The sequence below is a fragment of the Mytilus trossulus genome, chromosome 4, assembly GCF_036588685.1.
Source record: "Mytilus trossulus isolate FHL-02 chromosome 4, PNRI_Mtr1.1.1.hap1, whole genome shotgun sequence".
NCBI classification, from domain to species: Eukaryota; Metazoa; Mollusca; class Bivalvia; order Mytilida; family Mytilidae; genus Mytilus; species Mytilus trossulus.
The window spans coordinates 83553098-83573586 of record NC_086376.1 but is presented as its reverse complement, the minus strand read 5'-3'; the positions used below and the strand labels follow the sequence as shown (position 1 = coordinate 83573586).

Genomic DNA, 20489 nt, shown 5'->3' with positions numbered 1-20489 from the left:
CTCGTTCCTCTACGGCTGCGCATCAACCCTAGCAACAACAACGCCATCGTTCGGTGGATACACGTTATTTGTCTGAATTTATTTGTGTATTCACTGAATTGGTATATTAACCATCAGTCAAAATGCCACCAAAACAACCAGCAAAGGGGAAACAGGTTTGTTACATACACTTACATCAAAGACGGATTTTGATTCGACATTTTGTGTATAAAAATGTTTGAACAAAAAATCCCACTTGAGGCAAAGCTGTAATTTTTTTATTTAGCTAAAAAAGAAAAAAAGTACACGATGCTTATCTTTAAGTAAATGTCACTAACTTATGTTAAAAGTTTAACGTTAATAAGTCCATAAAGTCTTGATGGTTTCAGCCATGTACCACTTTGGCCAAGTAATGAAAGTCAAATTCTTTTCATTTTGAAAGAGATTTAGTTATAAAAAAAAGTGTTATAATAAACCACTTTCGAGTTCATCTGTCACCGAAAAAACTCATTAATCATATGCCCCCCTTGTGACGTCATTTACCAGATAGAGGGGCTTGTCTGTATCCCTGCAATATAAACGTTCATCAAGCGTCTTAGTGATCGTCATTGTGCAGAATAAACTAGAAATAAAGTTTGTTCAGTAGGTGTTTAATCACAATTCCCTAATGACAGCCGTGAAGACTTGTCAATTATGAGATTTGAATTTCATTTTGCTGCATAATTCGTGCAATATAGCTTTAACAGTTTTTCAACCACTCGCTCAACATGGAACTGGAGATGACGACGCACCTAAATGCGTGAGTGACGTTTACCAAAATCAAACTTTTTGATGGAAATGCATCGAACTTGAAAGTTGTCTATTAGATTAAAAAGAAGAAGAGCTTATTTGCTACATTCATTTTGTTGGAGGAAAGAGACATTTTTTATATAACTAATACAGCAATCCAGTTCAAAATACCCCAAAAGAAATAGAAGGAAATTTCACATTGTCAGATGTCACAATAACTTACAATCTTGTTATTTTGCATGTACAATGTATACTAAATATAAATCCTTAGAAAGACCTTCAGGTTTCAGTTTTTATAATCAAAGAGGAACAAACATTTTTCTCAAGCAAGTGTTACAATGTTTTAAATTGATTACTGAGATGGTGAAATTTGATTTAAATTTTATATTTTTTGTTGAAGCTAGCTTTTACTTTAAAAAGACTTTTATCTTTCTTTAGAATCATAATTGAATATTAATAATATAGTTGAAACCTGCAGTCATTTCTTATAGTGTCAATTAGCTGTATTATCTCTATAATACTATTCATACATAAATATGCTTATTATCTGCATGCTTCAACTCACTATTCTACCAGCTTTAAAGACATTGCATGAATACCTGTTGCCTATATTATGCCTTCAATCTGTATTATATATAACCACCATCTTAATCTACCTGCATGCACTTGTAACCTAATAGAAGTAATTTTTAGGACAGTTTTGAATTCTTGATTCCTAATAATATGATGCTCTTAGTCACTACTAACAGCATGAATTTACTGTACTGTTAGTTTATATATACTTTCATACTTTTTACACATCAAATCATAATTCTTTGCCTAAATCACATACTATTCTTTCTATGAAGCACAAACATTGGCTTATACAATGTATATAATTACTTTTATATAACCATCTTCCCGATGAACTGTTAAATTTGCAGGCCTGGAGCTCAATTTTTGAAAATTTTTGGTTAGATTCTGTTGGCCTGTACATGTAGATATGGTTTTTACAGGCCGGAGAGCAATTTTACAAGCCTGGGTTGCCATTCAGCGTGAAGACTGATACATGTATAACCAATTATTATACATCTTACAAACATTTTAACTGAAATCCACAGTTTTTATAAGGGCTTAAGATATTAAATTACAAAAAAATAAACTTATTATGATTGTAAAAACATTATATCACAAAAATTTAAAAACTTATGCTTAAATTAAACGTCTTGAGTCTGAAACATTCTATTTTTAGATTTCCTACTTCGTGTCTCATAAAAGTTGCTTTACCATTTTCTTGAAAAAAAATTGTATGATCTAGCTTATAGATCTGTTTTGTTTCAAGGCATTAGTATAAACTGGACATTGAAAGGCTCTTGTCAGTTTACCTTACCCCTTTACGTAACACCTTTGAAACGTTTTTGTTTGTTGAAGTACTAGTAATTTCTTAGAGACAAATGACTTAGTAACTTTTTGGTCAACTTGACCTATATTTTATGCATGAGTAGTCAATTTATTAACAGCATTTGTGTCACCATGATCTACCTTTAACACTTGCTTTGTGACTCTAATTAAATTTTCTTTCATATTTTCTTTTAAATGATAGATTATAAGATACTCACTGACAGTGAGTCACTGTGATATTTCTAAAAATAAAAGAAAAACAAATATGTATCAATTATGTAATTTTGACCTTGATGGGTTCCGCCTCCTGCTGAACATCTTGAATTATGTATCACATGTACATGTATCCAAGTGGTTGTTTTCTCACATACAAATGTACATGCATGTTGTTTGTTATAAGGATTTTGGTTACACACAAAATATTCTTACACATCAACTAGTTTAGGCTTGAAATATAAGTTCTCATCCTGTTACTAGCTTCTAAGTCAGAGTGGGAACTTTTATAAGGAGTTGTTCAAAGTCATGTAGTTTTTTAACAGCTATTTATCAATCAGTCAATGTATTCTCAACTTCTGGGTTACGATAACTTATATCTAGACAAGGTTAATTTGTCTTTGCAATCTGATTTTAAAGAAGTTTATCCTGTATAAATAAAAGGAGATGCAGAATAGTAATACATGTAGTATCATTTAGAAAAAGCACCCAAACTGTAAACTTTTATCTTGAAGTTGGCCTTGTAGCTACATGTACGTCAAAATAAAGACAATATTTTGAATATTAGTTATAATTAGGTCATGTCAATTTAAATGAAATATGATACTAACTGAATAAGTTTCTTACGAAAAAGTAACACCAATCATAAATTCATAATACACAGAAATGAAAAGAAAAGGAAGTGTGTCCAAAACATATAATGGAATGATAAAAATATGTGAAATATACATTTATGTAGATTTTATGGGAGTCCATCTTTTCAATGACCACATTAATAATTTCATCTTTGAAATAAGACAAATTTTTTATACAATTTGAAAATAAATAATGGAACTCATAAGACCATCAGTATAAGAGTTTTATTTTAACTTAAAAGTGTTCTGCACAAAAAATAGTGTTTTGTTTGACTGTTCCCGTTTTCACATCATTCAATATTTGTCCACAAAATTGTATCAAATTCTCCCACAATACACCTTGAAGGCTTAATGTAATGCACAATCATGCATGTCTGCTGTTTTCTATACAGGCTGGTGGAATGAGTGATATCATGGCTCGCAGAAGGACCAGGATTAAGGTGAGTTGGTGTTTTTATAACGTTATACATAAATAACTCATTTTATACAATTTTAAATTCTTTAGGCAGCTGCCAAGTCCAAGCAAACAAAAGGACCAGGTATTCTTCACAAAAAGGTAAAAAGTGTTTTGTTGTTTGTGTTTTATAGGTTTGTTATATTCTTTGGTTGCAAGTTGGTTATATCGTTTATGCTTTATTATACACCACAGATTTTAACATTTTATTTTGTGGCTATATACAATGTACATATAATTTGTTATGGTAAATGGTGCTGGTAGATTTAATGTAACTTTATTTGGGAATTTTGTGTGTTGATTTCTTTTTGGAATTAATGGTCTTTTGAAATTTAAACACAGATATTGTGGGAATTTTTCTGAAAAAAAAATCAGTTTGGGTTTAATAGTTGCAATTCATTTCATGACATTAATATATGCATTTCAATATAAATAGTTCTTAAATCTATGTAGATAAGACCAATTTCAGACCATTTCAACCAGGGTTCTTGATAAGAAGAGACCATGGGTCTAGAACTTTTAAAATCTGTTTTCACTCATGATCATCATTGACAGGTACCAAGATATTGTTCAATGTTATATCAGGAGAATCTAGTTATCACCATTTTATAGACAAGTTAATTTAATTTGGATGTAATCTCTTTAAATTATTTTTGTCATGGTCGGAGAGATACACATGTACATGTATTACATAGCAATAATATTATTTTCTTCTCGTTGTTTAACTCACCATGGCCAACACTGGTTAGTCCAGGACTACTTCAAAAACTCATAGTGAGAACCCTGACTAGTTAACAAATTTTTTAAGCAATTTTTTATTCAGATTCTGATAAATAAAAGTGGACTTAAATAAGGACCATGTTTTTTTTTGTAGTTCTTAGACAATATAGGCTATAAGAAAAGTCTTTGACACAGTTGCCAGCTACTTAATTTCAATTGTGCTTTAGTACATTTTGTTTTTGCACATTTGTCTATAGACAACAATATGGTGTGACAATGTATTATATTTTATCTTCTGTCCATCCCAGTAATTATCATAATATATTCAGTTTGCCTCATTCAATTTTTACACAATGTTTGCCTCTATGAGGTCAGAACTGTCTCAAATTTTAAATTTTGATGATTTGATAACAGAACATAAGCTCTCATATTTTTTAGATTTTCCAAATGAATGTTCCTAGTTAAAAGTCTTTGATTAACTTTTTTTACATTATTTTGAAAATTTGTAATGGTACTGTTAAAGAAATTAAGAAGAATAATTGTATTGACAGGCACAGTGGAGAAAACAAAAGTCTACAGAATTACAAGTCAATCATGCTCATAGTTGTAATATTTAAATATACATTATAATAATACGGTTATATACTCAGTTTAATTTATAACCCGTTTGTGGTAATTTTATTTGTACTTTTTGTGAATGATAAATGAAAACAAACAGTTACATTATATAATCAATATTCTCAGTTTTGATTTTCTACTTTCAATTAATTAATTGCACCATATTTGATGTGATTGTTATAGAAAAGATTTGTTTATATGATTTAATCATCCTGATAATTTGACCGTCTTTATTTGTATTTAAGGATGGAGATGACATGACAGATATAGGAGATGGTACTGAGGCTGAAGACTGGATGCAGGTAAATAATTAATATTTCAAACATCTTCATCAACATATATATCCTGTCCTGTTTAGCTGTTTATCATGTTCAAATGTTTCATGCTACTTTTAATTTAGGATTATTGCAAATTTTTACTTTCTTTGATACTTTCATTTTGTTTCAAGATAATAAGTTTGTTTATAAGTTCCATAGTTTATGATAGTTTTTAAAATTCTGTCTATTCATGTAAATGTTTGAATACATCCCAAAAGAAACCAATTAAAACTCTTTTATACTTATTTCATGTCTCTTGTAATTTCTAGCACAAGAATCTAGTCAAACCTGAGGACCAGCTGGATTTAAATGAAGGAGTAAGTATTTATTGCAGAATAGAATGTAAACACTGAAACATATAATTATAGAAATACTCTTAATGCTACCACACTATAATTTTAACATTACTGCCAACTCAGGGTTTCCCCTGGGTCAATTATTTATTTCGCCACCTCTTTCGCCAAAACAATATATTTTTCGCCACTTTATTATTTTTTTCGCCAAATGACATAAACATATTTTTCGTTTAAAATTAACCTCTTTCTACCCCCCCCCCCCCTCCCTTAAATAAGAGGATTTTTCCCCATTGTGTCTTTGATTATTCTCTCAGACTTATTTAAGAGTCTACATGTTAATGAATAAACACTAAATCATTTACTTTAAAACAACAGAATGTTTTAACTTAAAAAGGAAAAATATTCGTTGTATTTTAAACAACTTTTCTAAATGAGGGGACCACTATACTTTTATACTTTATAAATAAAGATATAATTCCTGAATTATAACAAAATTAATAGACATGTTTTGATCATATAACATGTAAAATACCAGTATAGTTCGTAAGGAAAGTTCTTTAAAAGAAAAATACTGATGTGCCCTTTTGTACTAAGAAGTGCAGTGGTTTTTACAACAAAACAAAAGCTTTTATCACATTAAATTGATCCCTCATTTCATTCGAGGGGTTGTTCCCAACCTTTTTAATAGATTTCTTCATAACGACAGTTTTCTTTTCTTGACCATCGTAAATGAAAAAGTTGAGACGTAAAACTATGCTTGAAACATGTGTGTCACTCAAACGACTTTGAAGTAGTCTCCCTAATCAATTACCTATATTAAAGTCAAAGGATAATTAAAGTTTTAAATCGGAGAGTTTTCTTGCTTTTGAACATTTTTCGTCACATAAACAGCTTTCTTCTCTAAACTATCTTTGAAAGTTTGCTTCAAACACGTGAGTCGCAAAGTAGTTAATAAATTCTGTATGTGACATTTAGCAGAAGCCATTTAACCATATAATTTTGTCAAACAAACCAATCAACACTTTTATTAATTAGTCCTTTGTTATCGATATCACAAAATGCAATCAGCTGATCATTATTGATTTTCTGTCAAAATCTTAACGAGTTCAAGGTAAATTCCGAGTATAATGTCTGATCAGGTAAAATCCGAGAAATCCGAAAAAATGTAAATAAAAAAGATGGCTACAAATAAATCGTATATATATATTTCTTTCGCCAAATTCTTTCGCCAATGACGAATTTTAATCGCCACAATGATTATTTTTTCGCAAATTGCGAAAATGGCGACCGCCAGCGGAAACCCTGTGCAGCAGCCAACTCCTATAAAAGTTAAAGAAGGGAGTTTTGTTTTTTTTGGATAGTACATTTTGACTTTTTTTGATAAAAAATAGGAAATCAACACTAAAAGGTGATGTCAAAGCAAATGTTAAATATAGATACATGAAATTAAAGGGAAAGAATTCGATAAATCCTTACTAAAAATGTCACAGACAATGATGTATTAAACTATACAATTTTTGTTTTCTCTTTATAGCAACTGAAGGAAGAGTTCACCAGAATTCTAACTGCCAACAATCCACATGCACCACAGAATATTGTTAGATACAGCTTCAAGGTATAGTTTCTTATGGTCTCTTGGAAAAAAATAAATGGCAACACTTTTCTGCACTAAAATGTGTTGGTCGTAAGCCTATATTTCATGTTCGAAATGATGTCAAAGTCAAATTGTGTTATAAGGCCTTAGCTTCATTGTTATAGGTTTTATTCAATTTACTATCTGTGAATTCAGATGTAACTTTAATCTCCAAGTGTAACACTTACCCTGGATAGCCAAATTATATATAGCAAACATGTTAACCCTTTCCTCCATAATGACGCCTTTTGACGCCACCCCCCTTACTCCATAATGACGCCTTTTGACGCCTGTGTAGTACCTCAGTTGAAACACTTTGACTACAAAGTGTCTGCAGTTGACTTAATAAAATTTGTATCTGATATGAAAAGGAATATCATAGGAATATCTGACTAAAATTTATTTGATGAAATAGTTGTTTTTTGCAATGCCTTAATACTTTAAAGCATATGTTCAGCATTTGATTAAAAAAATCCTATGCGAATCAAGTATGCAAAAAACAAAATTCAATGGAGGAAAGGGTTAACTTTAAGTTCTATTAATAATATCTATGCCTTAGTTTCTGTTTTTTTTTATCAAACTTTTTGATCAAAAGTTCCTGTACTTTCTTTTCAAGAAGATACTTTCTTATATTTCCCAGTATATGCTTCAGAAGAATGCAGAAATATGATTGGCATTTGAACAATAGTAGTGATTCAGAAAGAAAGAAAAAGTTCAATTGTTCTCTTTTTACTTTACACTTTTTGTTAACAGGAAAGGCAGTATAAACAGACTTCAAGTGTTGATCAGTTAGCCATTCATTTTGCCCTAGATGGCAACATGATTCATAAAGAATCAGATGAAGCTAAAAGACAAAGAGCAAGACTTGGAATTCCAGAAGGTAAATAAATCAACCTACAAAAAGGAAAACCATCTAAAACCTATTAATGTCATTCATGTGGGATGAAGGCAAAAAATAATAGCTTAGCTAAATGAAAATATGTAGAAAAAAGCATTGTTATAAATAAAGCAAACAAAATTATGGTTCAAGAGCTTCAAACAGCATTTATACTAGATTATTAGGTGGTTTGTAACATATTAAGAAATATAGAGACAATGAGAAGTGCATTTTGGGGTGTTGAATTAAACTATACTCATTTATTCTTTTAGCTGTACCAAGTGAACATGCTGGAAGTGAAGGAGGGGAGGCAACTCCAGCAGCAGGAGCAGCAGAGGGGGAAGAACAAGCAAAAGAAGAAGTAATTTCCAAATAATTTTGTCATCAGGAATTATAATCGCTAATGTCTTAATTTTTTTTTTTTTAAAGATAATTTTTTCAATATACTCTCAATAAATTTTTTCAAGAATAAACATGATAAAGAGGTGGTTAAATTCCTGAGAAAATATTAAGAAAAAATAGTTCTTTTTAAATTTAAATAATTCCAACATTGTTTCATGAATAGTTGCTCATGATCAGTAAGCACATGTTTAAAAGTAATTTTTCAATGCTCATTTATAAAAAAAAAAAATTTCCAATGGCAAAACATGTTTCAATAAACAAACTTTTCACAGTAAGAATTTTTTCAATGAGATATTTCATTTACAATTTTATTCATTTTGCAGGCTGCTGAAGAAGCTAAGGATGGGGCGGCTACTCCAGCTCCAGGTGAAGGGGAATCTTCTGCATCAAAAAAGTTGACTAACCAGTTCAACTATAGTGAAAGAGCTTCACAAACATACAACAATCCATACAGGGTGAGTTATGTTACCAAAAGCTATAATAAAGCCGAATCTTTTATTAATTTGTGAAATTTAATAAGGGGAGATAATTAGTGTACTGTGGATTCATTTCTTTTGGTGGATTATGGAATACTTGCATATTCGTGAAAATTTAATTTTGTGGTTTAGCAGAAATTCTGCATAAAAGCCTATATAATATTTTTGTTCTTTGAACATTCATTTTCGTGGTTCACCTGTAAACAAGAAATACATGAAAACTGGTATCAAACGAATAATAATTAATCCACAGTATCACACTTTTGTAACACTTGTTTAATGCTGTTTTTTTAGAGCATTTATTTTCTGTTTTTAAACTAACGAATTGAATCTATTTGTTCTGGATCAATTCTGATCAAAATATGATGTTTTTCCATAGGAAAGGGGAACTGCCACTGAGCCACCACCAAGAGCCACATTTTCTGGTAATGTTACACAGTGGGATATATTTGATGCATACCAAGAAGACTTTGAAAAACAAGTAAGTCAATAATTCAGTGATCAGTCAAAATCTAATGTGCGATTTCATAGATGTGAATCACTTAATTTGAAAATAACTCTTTTTGATGGTATTTGATATGTTTGTGTAGTTTAGAAATCACTTCTTATATATGTCAATATTACTACAATTTGTTCTAACAAAATCACAAAAATGAAAATTGACAACAAGGCCATGCAAATAAAAGTATTGATTGTAAATCATTGTGATTAACTTGACTTGAACATTTCAGGGATTGCAGATAACAAATTACTAAAATCCATTATGATAAATGTCTAAAATGTAATAGGAAAATTAAGGTTCAATGATGTCATTTTATATTTATTTAAGATTACATCATACATCAAAGATAAACAAAAAGTTCACATCAAGAAAAAAAAAATCATCTTTTTAAATTTGCAGTGTGATAATTTCTGTAACACAAATGAAATTTTATAGCTAAGGGCTGTTTCATAATTTAAAAGCCTAGATATGACCCAGGGATGGTAACTTGAGATCACAATGTAAAGTGCACGACAATTTTATTTATTTATCTAAACTAATAGTTTAGAATGGATGTGTCCAACATTGCTTCTATAGGAGTTTACTCTAATTGTCAAAGTGCATCCCTGGGTAATGGAACAGCATTTTACAGTTGACCTTCTAATTTAGTATTCAAACTTTGGTTAAGAAACTGGATGATGGAAAACTGTACAAAATATGAATAAACATATCAACAGTTAAAATCCTGTTTACAATTAGCCAGCATTTACAGAGTGAGGTATTGAAAAGTTTCCTTCTATGTATAGATATTTATGCTGGAATATATCTTTTAGATGGAAGCATTAAGAGAAAAGCAAGCATATAAACCACCGACTGCTTTCCAGCAGATTGTTCAAGTAATTTCTCCGCAGTTTGCAAAAAATAGTTATAAATATTTAGTGTAAATGAACTGCCTGCATTTTAGATAAACCATACATGTATACTATGTCACGATAGTTAGACTTGCCTACTGGTTTTTATTTAGGCAAAGGGTGATATAATTGCATGGAAATCATACACAACAAATAACATGTGAAATTAGTGTATTAAATCAAATAGAAATTAACTGCATGATTTGACTAATAAAAATTAGATTTTTAAGAAATCCAAACTGAGAAAGACAACTCTAGATTTACTGATGACCCTTAAACCATTTCTTTCTTCTATTGTAAAAATCAGAAATTTTGATACTAACAAAACTAAATGTACTGTAGAAAATTTGTTAGTAATCTGTTAATTTATTATGAATTTGAATGAGTAATTGATAGTTTTTTTACATCACAATAGAGAAGTTAGAGAAGTTTAGTATTTAAGTAGCACAATATATTATGTGATGTCCCATATGGCATCTTTATACTAACAGTTTTACTCTTGAGCACAAAAATAGCGGGTAAATTCTATAGTCAGGGTCATTCCATTTAAATTTACCACCAAAGGGGGGGGGGGGGGGGGTTCTCATATTTTTACAATAAGAATGATGCTTTGGCATAGCTAGACCTTTTCTTAACCTGTACATTCAAGTCTGGTCAATATTCTTGTCCATGAAGTGTTTACTTAACTTAAGAGGAATGAACTTGTAAGGGGAGATATGGCTTTTTTCTGGGAAGGTATTTTCTGAGATCCCTTGTAGAATGGAACAAAATTTGTGGTTGTCATCTTTTTAGTTTTAGGGGGATGGAAAATGGGAGGGGGACAGGGAAAAAACATGTGTCTTCTTGATATATATTTTAATGGAATATCCCTCATCAGTTGTATGATTTTTTTTATTTAGAGATATATATATATATACACATATCTTAATAATTTCATGATTCTACTGTCTACTTTTAAACTCATTTTTTTTTGGCATACATTTCTGCATTAAATTCTACAACAATATAGAAGTTATGGTCCCATTTTTATGGTATACTCAAAAATGTATATATGTTAATTATAAACTGATAAACTAAAGTGATCCTTTAAATGTGTACGGTATTTGATTTCAATGGGAGATAACTCTTTGTTTTTAGTTTGAAAACTGAATATTCTTGTGATTTTTTTTATGTATAAATTAAAAAAATGTAATAAGTTTAAATTTCGAATTTACTAAAGATATATTTATTGGTAGTTTGTGTTAATGTTAAACTTATAAATTCTCAGGAGAAGAGCAAAGAGAAGAAAGTTGTACCTGGTAGGAGGGAGGAGGAGAAAACAAGGAAGAAGTTAACAATTACTGAAACTCAGGTGGGTTTTTAAAGTTTTATCTTACAACTTAAAATAATATAATATACATTTTTTGGAAGATTCTGCTACTCATCTAGGTTTTTTGCAAGATTAGTTTTAATGGTAATAAATTTTAAAAAGATTCACTAGAAAAGTAATTCATTAGCAATTATAAGACATTATCACAAATACATTAATAAATTGTTTAAGACATATAAAATAAGAGTAAGAAATTTATAAGTCAACATAGTTTAATCAGCGTACTGCACTTTTACAGGGAGAAGATATATCTCGATTGAATAAAGCATCTAAGATTGTTGAAAGAATGGTCAACCAGAATACATTTGATGATATTGCACAAGGTTTGTTTTACCAAATATTCTTACTCAATATTGCTCTCTGTGATATATGTACAAGAGAAAATAGGCAGGATTTTTTTTTGTTATATTGGTTTGAACAACAAAAAGCTAGAAAATGTTTTATGCCCCACCTGCGATAGTAGAGGGGCATTATGTTTTCTGGTCTGTGCTTCTGTCCTTTCATTCATTCGTTCATTCGTCTGTCCCTCTTCAGGTTAAAGTTTTTGGTCAAAGTACTAGTTTTTGATGAAGTTGAAGTCACATCAACTTGAAACTTAATACACATGTTCCCTATGATATGATCTTTCTAATTTAAATTCCAAATGAAAGTTTTTACCCAAAATTCACAGGCCAATGAACATGGAAAATGACAGTGCAAGTGGGGCATCCGTGTACAATGGACACATTCTTGTTGTTCATAAACTATTTTGTCTCATTAAGAACCTTATTCAAAAACAGGATTTTATTGTCTCTGATAAATTATTCTAATCAAATCTGTGATAACAAACACCTTATAAATTTTGAAACAGTAATTTTTTGTAAAATCATTATCTTGAAAAAGAGTTCTTGGTGTGTAACCATTTGAATTTTTTTCTTCAGATTTCAAGTACTGGGAAGATCCATCAGATGAATACAGAGAGAATGAGGGAACACTGTTACCTCTGTGGAGATTTACCTACGAGAAAGCAAAGAAGTTGGCAGTCACCTCACTCTGTTGGAATCCAAAATACAAGGACTTATTTGCTGTTTCTTTTGGCTCTTGTAAGTTTCAGTGTATAGATATCAAACTTCTTATAAATTGATGACACTTAAGGTAAATCTTTCAACGTGAAGCTTGTATAAGTTTTAAATTTTAAAATATTTAGTGAAATTTGTGATTTGAAGAATATCTGTTTTTATTGTCAGATTATTTCTAAACAAAATCTTTATGAAATCATTTATGCTTGCATTATTCTGCTTAAAATGTGAACCACTAATAGTTATATTTCATGTATATACTAAAAATTATTTAGTGACGGCACCGTTTCAGATGAAATAATTACAAATGCTAACACAATGCCATTCATTTCTGCATGTGAAATCAGTGAATTATGTGGCTAAATGAAAAAAGGGAGAGAGAAAAGTTCCAGTGAGCTACCATTAAAATAATGAATATGTCAACAAATTGATATGTTACTGAATGTGTTCTTGTTGTTACATGTATCTCAAATATTAAATTACAAACACCAAAATATTTCAATTTCAAGTGTAAGCCCAACGTTACAATGTTTTCAATTTCATGTTCCTAATTTTCAGATGATTTCATGAAACAAGGAAACGGTATGATCTTGTTCAACAGTATGAAGAACCCCTCCTTCCCTGAATTTGTTTATGAAACAGACAGTGGTGTAATGTGTTTAGACTTACATCCAGAACACCCCTATCTGATAGCAGTTGGATTTTACGATGGTAGTGTAGGCATCTTCAATGTGGAGAGAAAAGAACCTGTTCATAGATGTACTGCTAAAAATGGTAAACATACAGACCCTGTCTGGCAGGTAGGTTCTAATGCTTATTTACCATTACTAGAAGATATTTCATAAAATGTTATACAGATCATTGTTATTTTTGCTGATATTCAAATATTACATGAGACTAAATGGTGCCATTGATTTAGCTTAATATATATTGACAGACTTTTATTTTTTTGCATTATACTAAGGCCACGGTTTTTTAATTTGTTGGTTTACAGATTTTTCACATAAAAAAGTCGGGTCGGTCGGTCGGAAAAAAAAAGAAAAAAAATATCTTTCATAACAGAAAATATATATGCAAAATAAATAAATATATCATCTTACTAACAAAATGTTTGTCTTATCTGCTGTTTTGTCATCATTTCTTAGCATTAAGTTCGATGAAATAGTATTGATCAGTGATCATGAAAATCGCATGACATCGTTTAATAATTTTCTGTAAAAAAGGGGGGTTGCATGGACAGAGACAAAATTAAATCGTCATTTCACAAACAAGAAAAACAGATTCGCGTAGCTCTCAATCATTTCCAGAAAACTTGGTGAATAATGATCTTCAAGCCCAAAAACTGATAAAGAAAAAAAATATAAAAATGTCGTACAAAAATAGTTTCAACACATGTGTCGAAAAACGTATTAGACTCGTCCACTGGAAAAACGACAATATCGGGTACATCATTTGTCATGCAATCCGGTTTTTATCCCAATGATCGATTTTTTTTTGTTATCTATGAAACAAGAAAATTTCAAATGATGTGTTAATATTCAGTACTTTAATTGATGTATTCCACCTGTCCACATTTGGACAAGTCTATTTCTCTGAGATGATGCATCTTATGGACTGATGACAAATAAGGGAAACGAACTTATTTTGTAATTGGTTTTAAACACAGATTTCGTTCCGCAAAATTATTTGCGAAATAGACATTTCAAGGTCAGTTATAATTGATTTGTCTAATTTTAGAAACGTAAATTGGAAGTTTTATTTTTCACAACAGAAAGTGTTATCAACTTTGTTAATGATTAATGCATTTCATTTCATAATAGAAGAAAATTTTAATTATTTTTCAGGGATAATGCATTTATAAGGGTCGGCGGGAATAAAAAACGTGAAAAGTCAATTTTTATTTTGAAAATCGGCAAAATCGGGTCGGCGGATCCGTAAACCAACAAATAAAAAAACCGTGGCCTAAATGAACTTGAAATTTGTTGTCAACTCTTTTCTGAAGTGCTTTTTGAATAGATACTCTGAATTAAGGATGCGAATATCTTTTACTGGTCAAAGTGTGCACTTTCTTGTAAATGAATGTGAAACTAAATTGGAACTAGAACTTTTTTTGCTTTAGAATGGCAAATCTGAATACTGAAATTACAAGAGAGAGAATTTCCACACCGACTCCCAGCAATTAAAAGCTTTTATATTATTCATAAAACAAAAACCATATTTTTTTTTATAGAATATAGTATTTGAAGAAAAAAATAAAAAGAACAAGATTTATAGATAATTAAGTAATAAATAACCTAGAATTTACTTTTGTAAAAATTTTTACAGATGTTTTTTTTATTCATTATAACTGATTATTATTACAAATAGGTACGCTGGCAGGCAGATGACTTAGAAAACAATCACAATTTTTACTCTGTGTCTTCAGACGGAAGAATTGTACACTGGACTATAATCAAGGTATTTATGATATTTTGTATTAAATATAAAAAAGAAGATGTGGTATGATTGCAAATGAGATACTCTCCACAAGAGACCAAAATGACACACAAATTAACAGCTAAAGGTCACCGTAAGGTCTTCAAGAATGAGCAAAGCCCATACCATATAGTCAGCTATAAAAGGCCCTAAAATGACAATGTAAAACAATTAAAACGAGAACTAAAGTCAATCATTTTCAAGTTATATAGAATATAAGAATTAGAATATATGTGTTCAAAAGAAAAAAGAAAATTACAAATAAAAAAAGCTAAAAAAAAGAGGTTTTGCCTTTTAAAAGCTTGTTTCTCTAATACTTTTCTTTACTCACTTGAGTATTCTTTAAAATGAGGAATATTTTGTTTTTATGTAGAAATAATCAACTTTGTCTGTGAAACAACTATAGCACCTTACTCTTATTTAGAATTTTTAAAATGGATTCCATATCTAGATGTGCATAAAATTGACAAACTAAAGAGGCTACAACTACAACTCAGAAAACATCTTGCTATAACTGTGTTTTTATTTGACAGAACGAGCTGACATACCAGGATGTAATCTGTTTAACTTTACCTGATACCACTGCTGAGGGTCCTGATGGTACAAAAGTTAATACTGTTGGTAAGTTTGTAGACACTACTATTTGAAAGTAACATGTTATTTCTGATGGAGATTTTTATTCAATACATTTTGACTAAAACTTTTATTTTCAAAAGCTTTTATAGGGTACCCAATGAAACCTTTCCACAGATTCATTTGAAAGTTACCTGTTGATTTAAAACTTTGCAAGTTCTTTTGTCCCATCAAATAAATACAATACTTATTGCTTTGTGTAGTTAATTCACTGGTACCTTGAAATTTCCTCTAAAAAAATTCACTCATTGATTAATTTTATCTGAGTATAAAAAATATCTTCAAAATAGACAAAAAAACATTTATAACAAAAAATAATGCATGTGATCACGATGTTTTTATTCAACAATTTATAAAAGTAAACCATTATAGGTCAAAGTATGTCTTCAACAGGGAGCCTTGGCTCATACTGAACAGCAAACTATAAAGGGCCCAAAAAATGACTAGTATGCATGCAAATAAAAACACTTCCTGTTATTTTCTACTCTTAAGTTGGGTTGTTGGGTGTTTGACACATTCAGTATTCTATTTGTATTTATCAGGGTGTGCAAAACAAGCATAAAATTTCATAAATTTATTTTAGTTGGAAAGGATTCTTATGATTTCAACTAATTTATGAGGAGGACAAATTTGATTGCGATGTTTGAAAATGTTATATAGCAGTTTCAATGTGTTTTTCTTCTCCTTTCTTATTAACATTCACTAATGTCTAACATGTTCTAAAACAGCTGTCATGTTTTCAAATTTTTGATTTTTTTTTTTTTTTTCCCAGGTTGTGGTACAGCCTTCGACTTCCATAAAAAGAATGATTACTTGTTTTTGGTGGGAACTGAGGAGGGCAAGATCCACATGTGTTCTAAAGCCTATACCAGTCAGTTCCTTGATTCAGTGGATGCCCACAATATGGCTGTATATAAAGTACGATGGAATCCATACCATCCAAATATTTATGTTACCTGTAGTGCTGATTGGACGGTCAAAATATGGGAGATGAGCAGTAAAACTAGCATAGATAAATCAGATACTTCTAATGATGCTAATTCAAGGTAACATAGGCAGAGAAAGTAATCTTAATTAGAATAACCTTTAAAGGGACATACAAATTTAGCCTTTACATTGCTTTTTAACCAATTTTCACGAAAAGCTGTAAATGATAAGCTTCAAGCTCATGTGACAACCTTCTAAGAAATGCTGGAAAATAATTGAATCAAAGGAACAGTGTTCACATTTCTGTTCTTGATTAACTTGAAGAATGAACTTAATATCTCACTGTTTCATAATTTGATATTCACCATTGAATTCATAATGGGAGCAAAGAATACATAAAAACCTTATACAAAACAAATCATTTTAACTGCCTGAAAACACAGGAAGATACACAGTACCAATAAGATAAATGGAGTAAAAAATGTCTTCTTTTCTTGAATATTTTAATATTCTTTCTACAATATTTTTTTTACAATAAAGCAAAAAGTAATGCATATTTTCTAGGAACTATCCATGTTTAAAGACAGGTTGATGGGCTGATATACCAAACTCTACCTTTATATTGAAGGAATAACCCATGTATATTTTATGTTATTTTTTTTAAATGTAACAATTTATTTTTGTACTTTTAGAAAACCATTATTTACTTTTGATTTGAACAACTCTGTTGGTGATGTAGCCTGGTCTCCATACTCCTCTACTGTTTTTGCTGCTGTTACTGCTGATGGAAAAGTATGTATATCAGACAAAACAAATATGTGTCCGTTTCCTGTTTTCACACAGACCCTGTGTCTGAATGTCAACCATCAATTTGTTTATAGCATTACTGTAAAGTCATTGGTGAGATAATGTGATGTTTCGTTTCAGAAAACGGTTTTTCTTATTTCATCTTAATTTAAAATTTGCAATGGTTTTTTTTTAATTGTCATAATATTGGCAATGGCAAATGTTTCATTCTGTTTGCTCAAATTGCTGTATATGACATGTAAATCTGGATCAGTATTTGGCTTACAGGATTCACAAGACTTTCCAAATGTTAGTATTATTAGATTTTTGTACATTTTTTTAGTAGAAACTGTTTAAAAATGTGGTTTTCATTACAGTAAGTAATATGTTTTCTTCTTTTCAGGTGTTCATATATGACTTGCATATCAATAAATATGAACCATTATGTGAACAAATGGTAGCTCAGAAAAAGAAGACCAAATTAACGCATATAGAATTTAATCCAGTTTATCCAATGGTTATAGTTGGAGATGATAGGTTTGTTAATCTTACTTTTTTTGTATTGAATAAAATATTAGAATAAAATATATATCCAAAATAAATTTGAAAGGGAGATTTTAAAGTTATTAAGAAAAAATATATAAGGGAGATAATTGACTCAATGTGTTTCAGATTAATCAGAGATCTGTAATAAGTAAAGTATACTAACCGTTCAAAAATAATTCTGTACAATTTTTTACACCTTTTTATGCCCCACCTACGATAGTTGAGGGGCATTATGTTTTCTGGTCTGTGCCAACATTCGTTCGTTCGTTCGTCCGTCTGTGTGTCCGTTCGCTTCAGGTTAAAGTTTTTGGTTAAGGTAGTTTTTGAAAAAGTCCAATCAATTTGAAACTTAGTTCACATGTTCCCCATGATATGATCTTTCTAACTTTAATGCCAAATTATAGTTTTGACCCCAATTTCATGGTCCACTGAACATAGAAAATGATAGTGCAAAGTTCAGGTTAAAGTTTTTGGTCAAGGTAGTTTTTGATGTCAGAAGTTAAAGTTACATCAACTTGAAACTTAGTACACATGTTCCCTATGATATGATTTTTCTAATTTAAATTCCAAATTAAAGGTCTGACCCCAATTTTCACAGTCCACTGAACACAGAAAATGATAGTGCGAGTGGGGCATCTGTGTACTATGGACACATTCTTGTTTATTTATTTTTATTGGAATAGAATATTTCAGTTCACTTGAAATGTTTTTGTATAAATCATAAGTGCATGTTATTTATTGATAGATATTTTTTTTATCTATATCATATTTATTTTATTTTACAGAGGAAACGTAACGAGCTTGAAATTGTCACCAAATTTGAGAAAAATGCCAAAGGTATATTAGTTTGAAACTTTGATATAATAGATTAAATATATATTAATAGGATTAAAGTTGCATCAATTATCTTTTGGCAAGAAAATAATAAAAAAAAAAAAATAACAAATAAAAAAAACTCATCACTGATACCAGGATTGAAATTGAATACACCAGACATGTGTTTCTTCTACAAAAGAGTTATCAGTAACGCTTGAGACAAAAAAATCTAAAAGATTTTATAGAATAAAATAAAAGTTATCTTTTCCTGGGGGTAGAAAATCCTTAGTATATTGAAAAAATCCTTTGTAAACAGTTGATAACAATTCAAGTGTATCTCAGATATGAAAATCATTGAAAGCATCCTAAAAAAATATTTGCTTTATATTGTACTCCATTATTAAATATACATTTTTGCATTTTAGGAAAAGAAAGGAGCACCACCAATGGATCCAAAACAGAAAGAAGAAAATGAAATCGCCAAATTAGAAAAACTGCTTTCTATGGTGAGAGAACCACCAGTAGATTCAGTCAAAAAGTAAATACAGTGATCGAGACTTTAAAAATAAGAAATGAACCCAAAATGACACCCGTCCAGTGAATATGACATTTCACTTATTTAGAAGGAAAAAAAGCATGTTATAAACTTTATGATTGTTATTGACTTTTTGTTTGTTTTAAATGTTTGAATGACTGCTTGAATTATGAAAATGTGAGCAAATGTGATAACTATTTAATTGATGCATTTTTTACTCTTATGTGTATTAACTTTACAAAACTGTTCATACATGTACAATGTATTATGAAAGAATTATAAATTTATTAAATTATTTTGATATTTATCAAACTGTTTTATTTTTGTTTCTTTTTAGTGTCTGAATGTGAGAAAAAGAAATATTTGTTATAGTCAATGTTAAATTTCATTTGTTCATGGGCCAACAAACTTTCTGTGCATTTGAAACAAATGTTTTTAGATCTGTGAACAAGATTCAGTTTTGATGGTCAAGTCTATATCTAAGATACCATAAGCAATAGGTCTAGTGTATTTGGTGTATTGAAGGATTGTGTGGTGTACATATCCAAATGGCAGGTGTCATTTGACCTTGACAGTTGACCTCATTTTTATTGTTAAGTAGTTATATATAGTTGAGTTTTAGTCTGTTTGTCTTATACAGTTAGCAATAAGATTACTTTACTTGTTATATAGAATGATTGTAACGCATGTACATGTCCAATTGGCAGGTTTCATCTGACCTTGACCTCATTTTTATGGTTCAGTGGTCAAAGTTAAGTTTTTTGGGTTTTGGTCTTTTCTAATACTATCATGTAACAAATCAAGACAACTATATTTGGTTCATGGAAATATTTTATGATGTACATGTCAGTCTCGCAGGTTTTTTATTTGACCTTGATTTCATTTTCACGGTTCATTGCTCAGTGTTAAGTTTTTGTGTTTTGGTCTATTTTCTTGAACAATAAGCAATAGGTCAACTTTATTTGTTGTATGGCAGAAAAGTAAGCAGTACATGTCTGCCTGGCATGGTTCATTTGACCTTTACCTCATTTTCATGGTTCATTGGTCAATATTCAGTCGGAAACCAGGTTGAAATAGAACAAAAGAATCGAAGCTCTCTATTAGAGACGGCGATAAATGTTTACTGTATTGTTTACTATAGTGACAAATTTTTAAAAAGTTAA

General features: G+C 30.1%; 1 protein-coding gene across 2 annotated transcripts; it reads left to right on the top strand.

Annotated features, from left to right (window-relative positions):
- The first annotated feature begins 1 nt into the window (after window position 1).
- On the top strand, window positions 2-19638 carry LOC134716154 (dynein intermediate chain 2, ciliary-like). Of its 2 annotated transcripts, none has more exons than XM_063578949.1 (20): window positions 2-155; window positions 3389-3436; window positions 5034-5090; window positions 5375-5422; window positions 6936-7016; window positions 7788-7914; window positions 8184-8272; window positions 8637-8768; window positions 9169-9270; window positions 11449-11532; window positions 11789-11873; window positions 12471-12632; window positions 13167-13408; window positions 14976-15065; window positions 15617-15704; window positions 16489-16762; window positions 17336-17435; window positions 17833-17966; window positions 18761-18812; window positions 19217-19638. In XM_063578949.1, exons 1-20 carry the CDS (start codon window positions 123-125, stop codon window positions 19331-19333), a joined length of 2145 nt encoding a protein of 714 aa, XP_063435019.1. In that variant the 5' UTR covers window positions 2-122; the 3' UTR covers window positions 19334-19638. The 2 variants fall into 2 exon arrangements, with proteins under 2 accessions (XP_063435019.1, XP_063435017.1); XM_063578947.1 differs by lacking the exon at window positions 3389-3436 and adding an exon at window positions 3502-3552 and having other exon boundaries at window positions 12-155.
- The last annotated feature ends 851 nt before the right edge of the window (window positions 19639-20489 follow it).

What these genes read in the sequence shown, in the direction of transcription:
- LOC134716154 (XM_063578947.1), top strand. Translation starts at nt 123, where the DNA reads ATGCCACCAAAACAACCAGCAAAGGGGAAACAG. An exon ending in AACCAGCAAAGGGGAAACAG is followed by an intron (nt 156 to 3,501) that starts GTTTGTTACATA and finishes TAAATTCTTTAG; the next exon opens with GCAGCTGCCAAGTCCAAGCA. An exon ending in ATTTGATGATATTGCACAAG is followed by an intron (nt 11,874 to 12,470) that starts GTTTGTTTTACC and finishes TTTTTTCTTCAG; the next exon opens with ATTTCAAGTACTGGGAAGAT.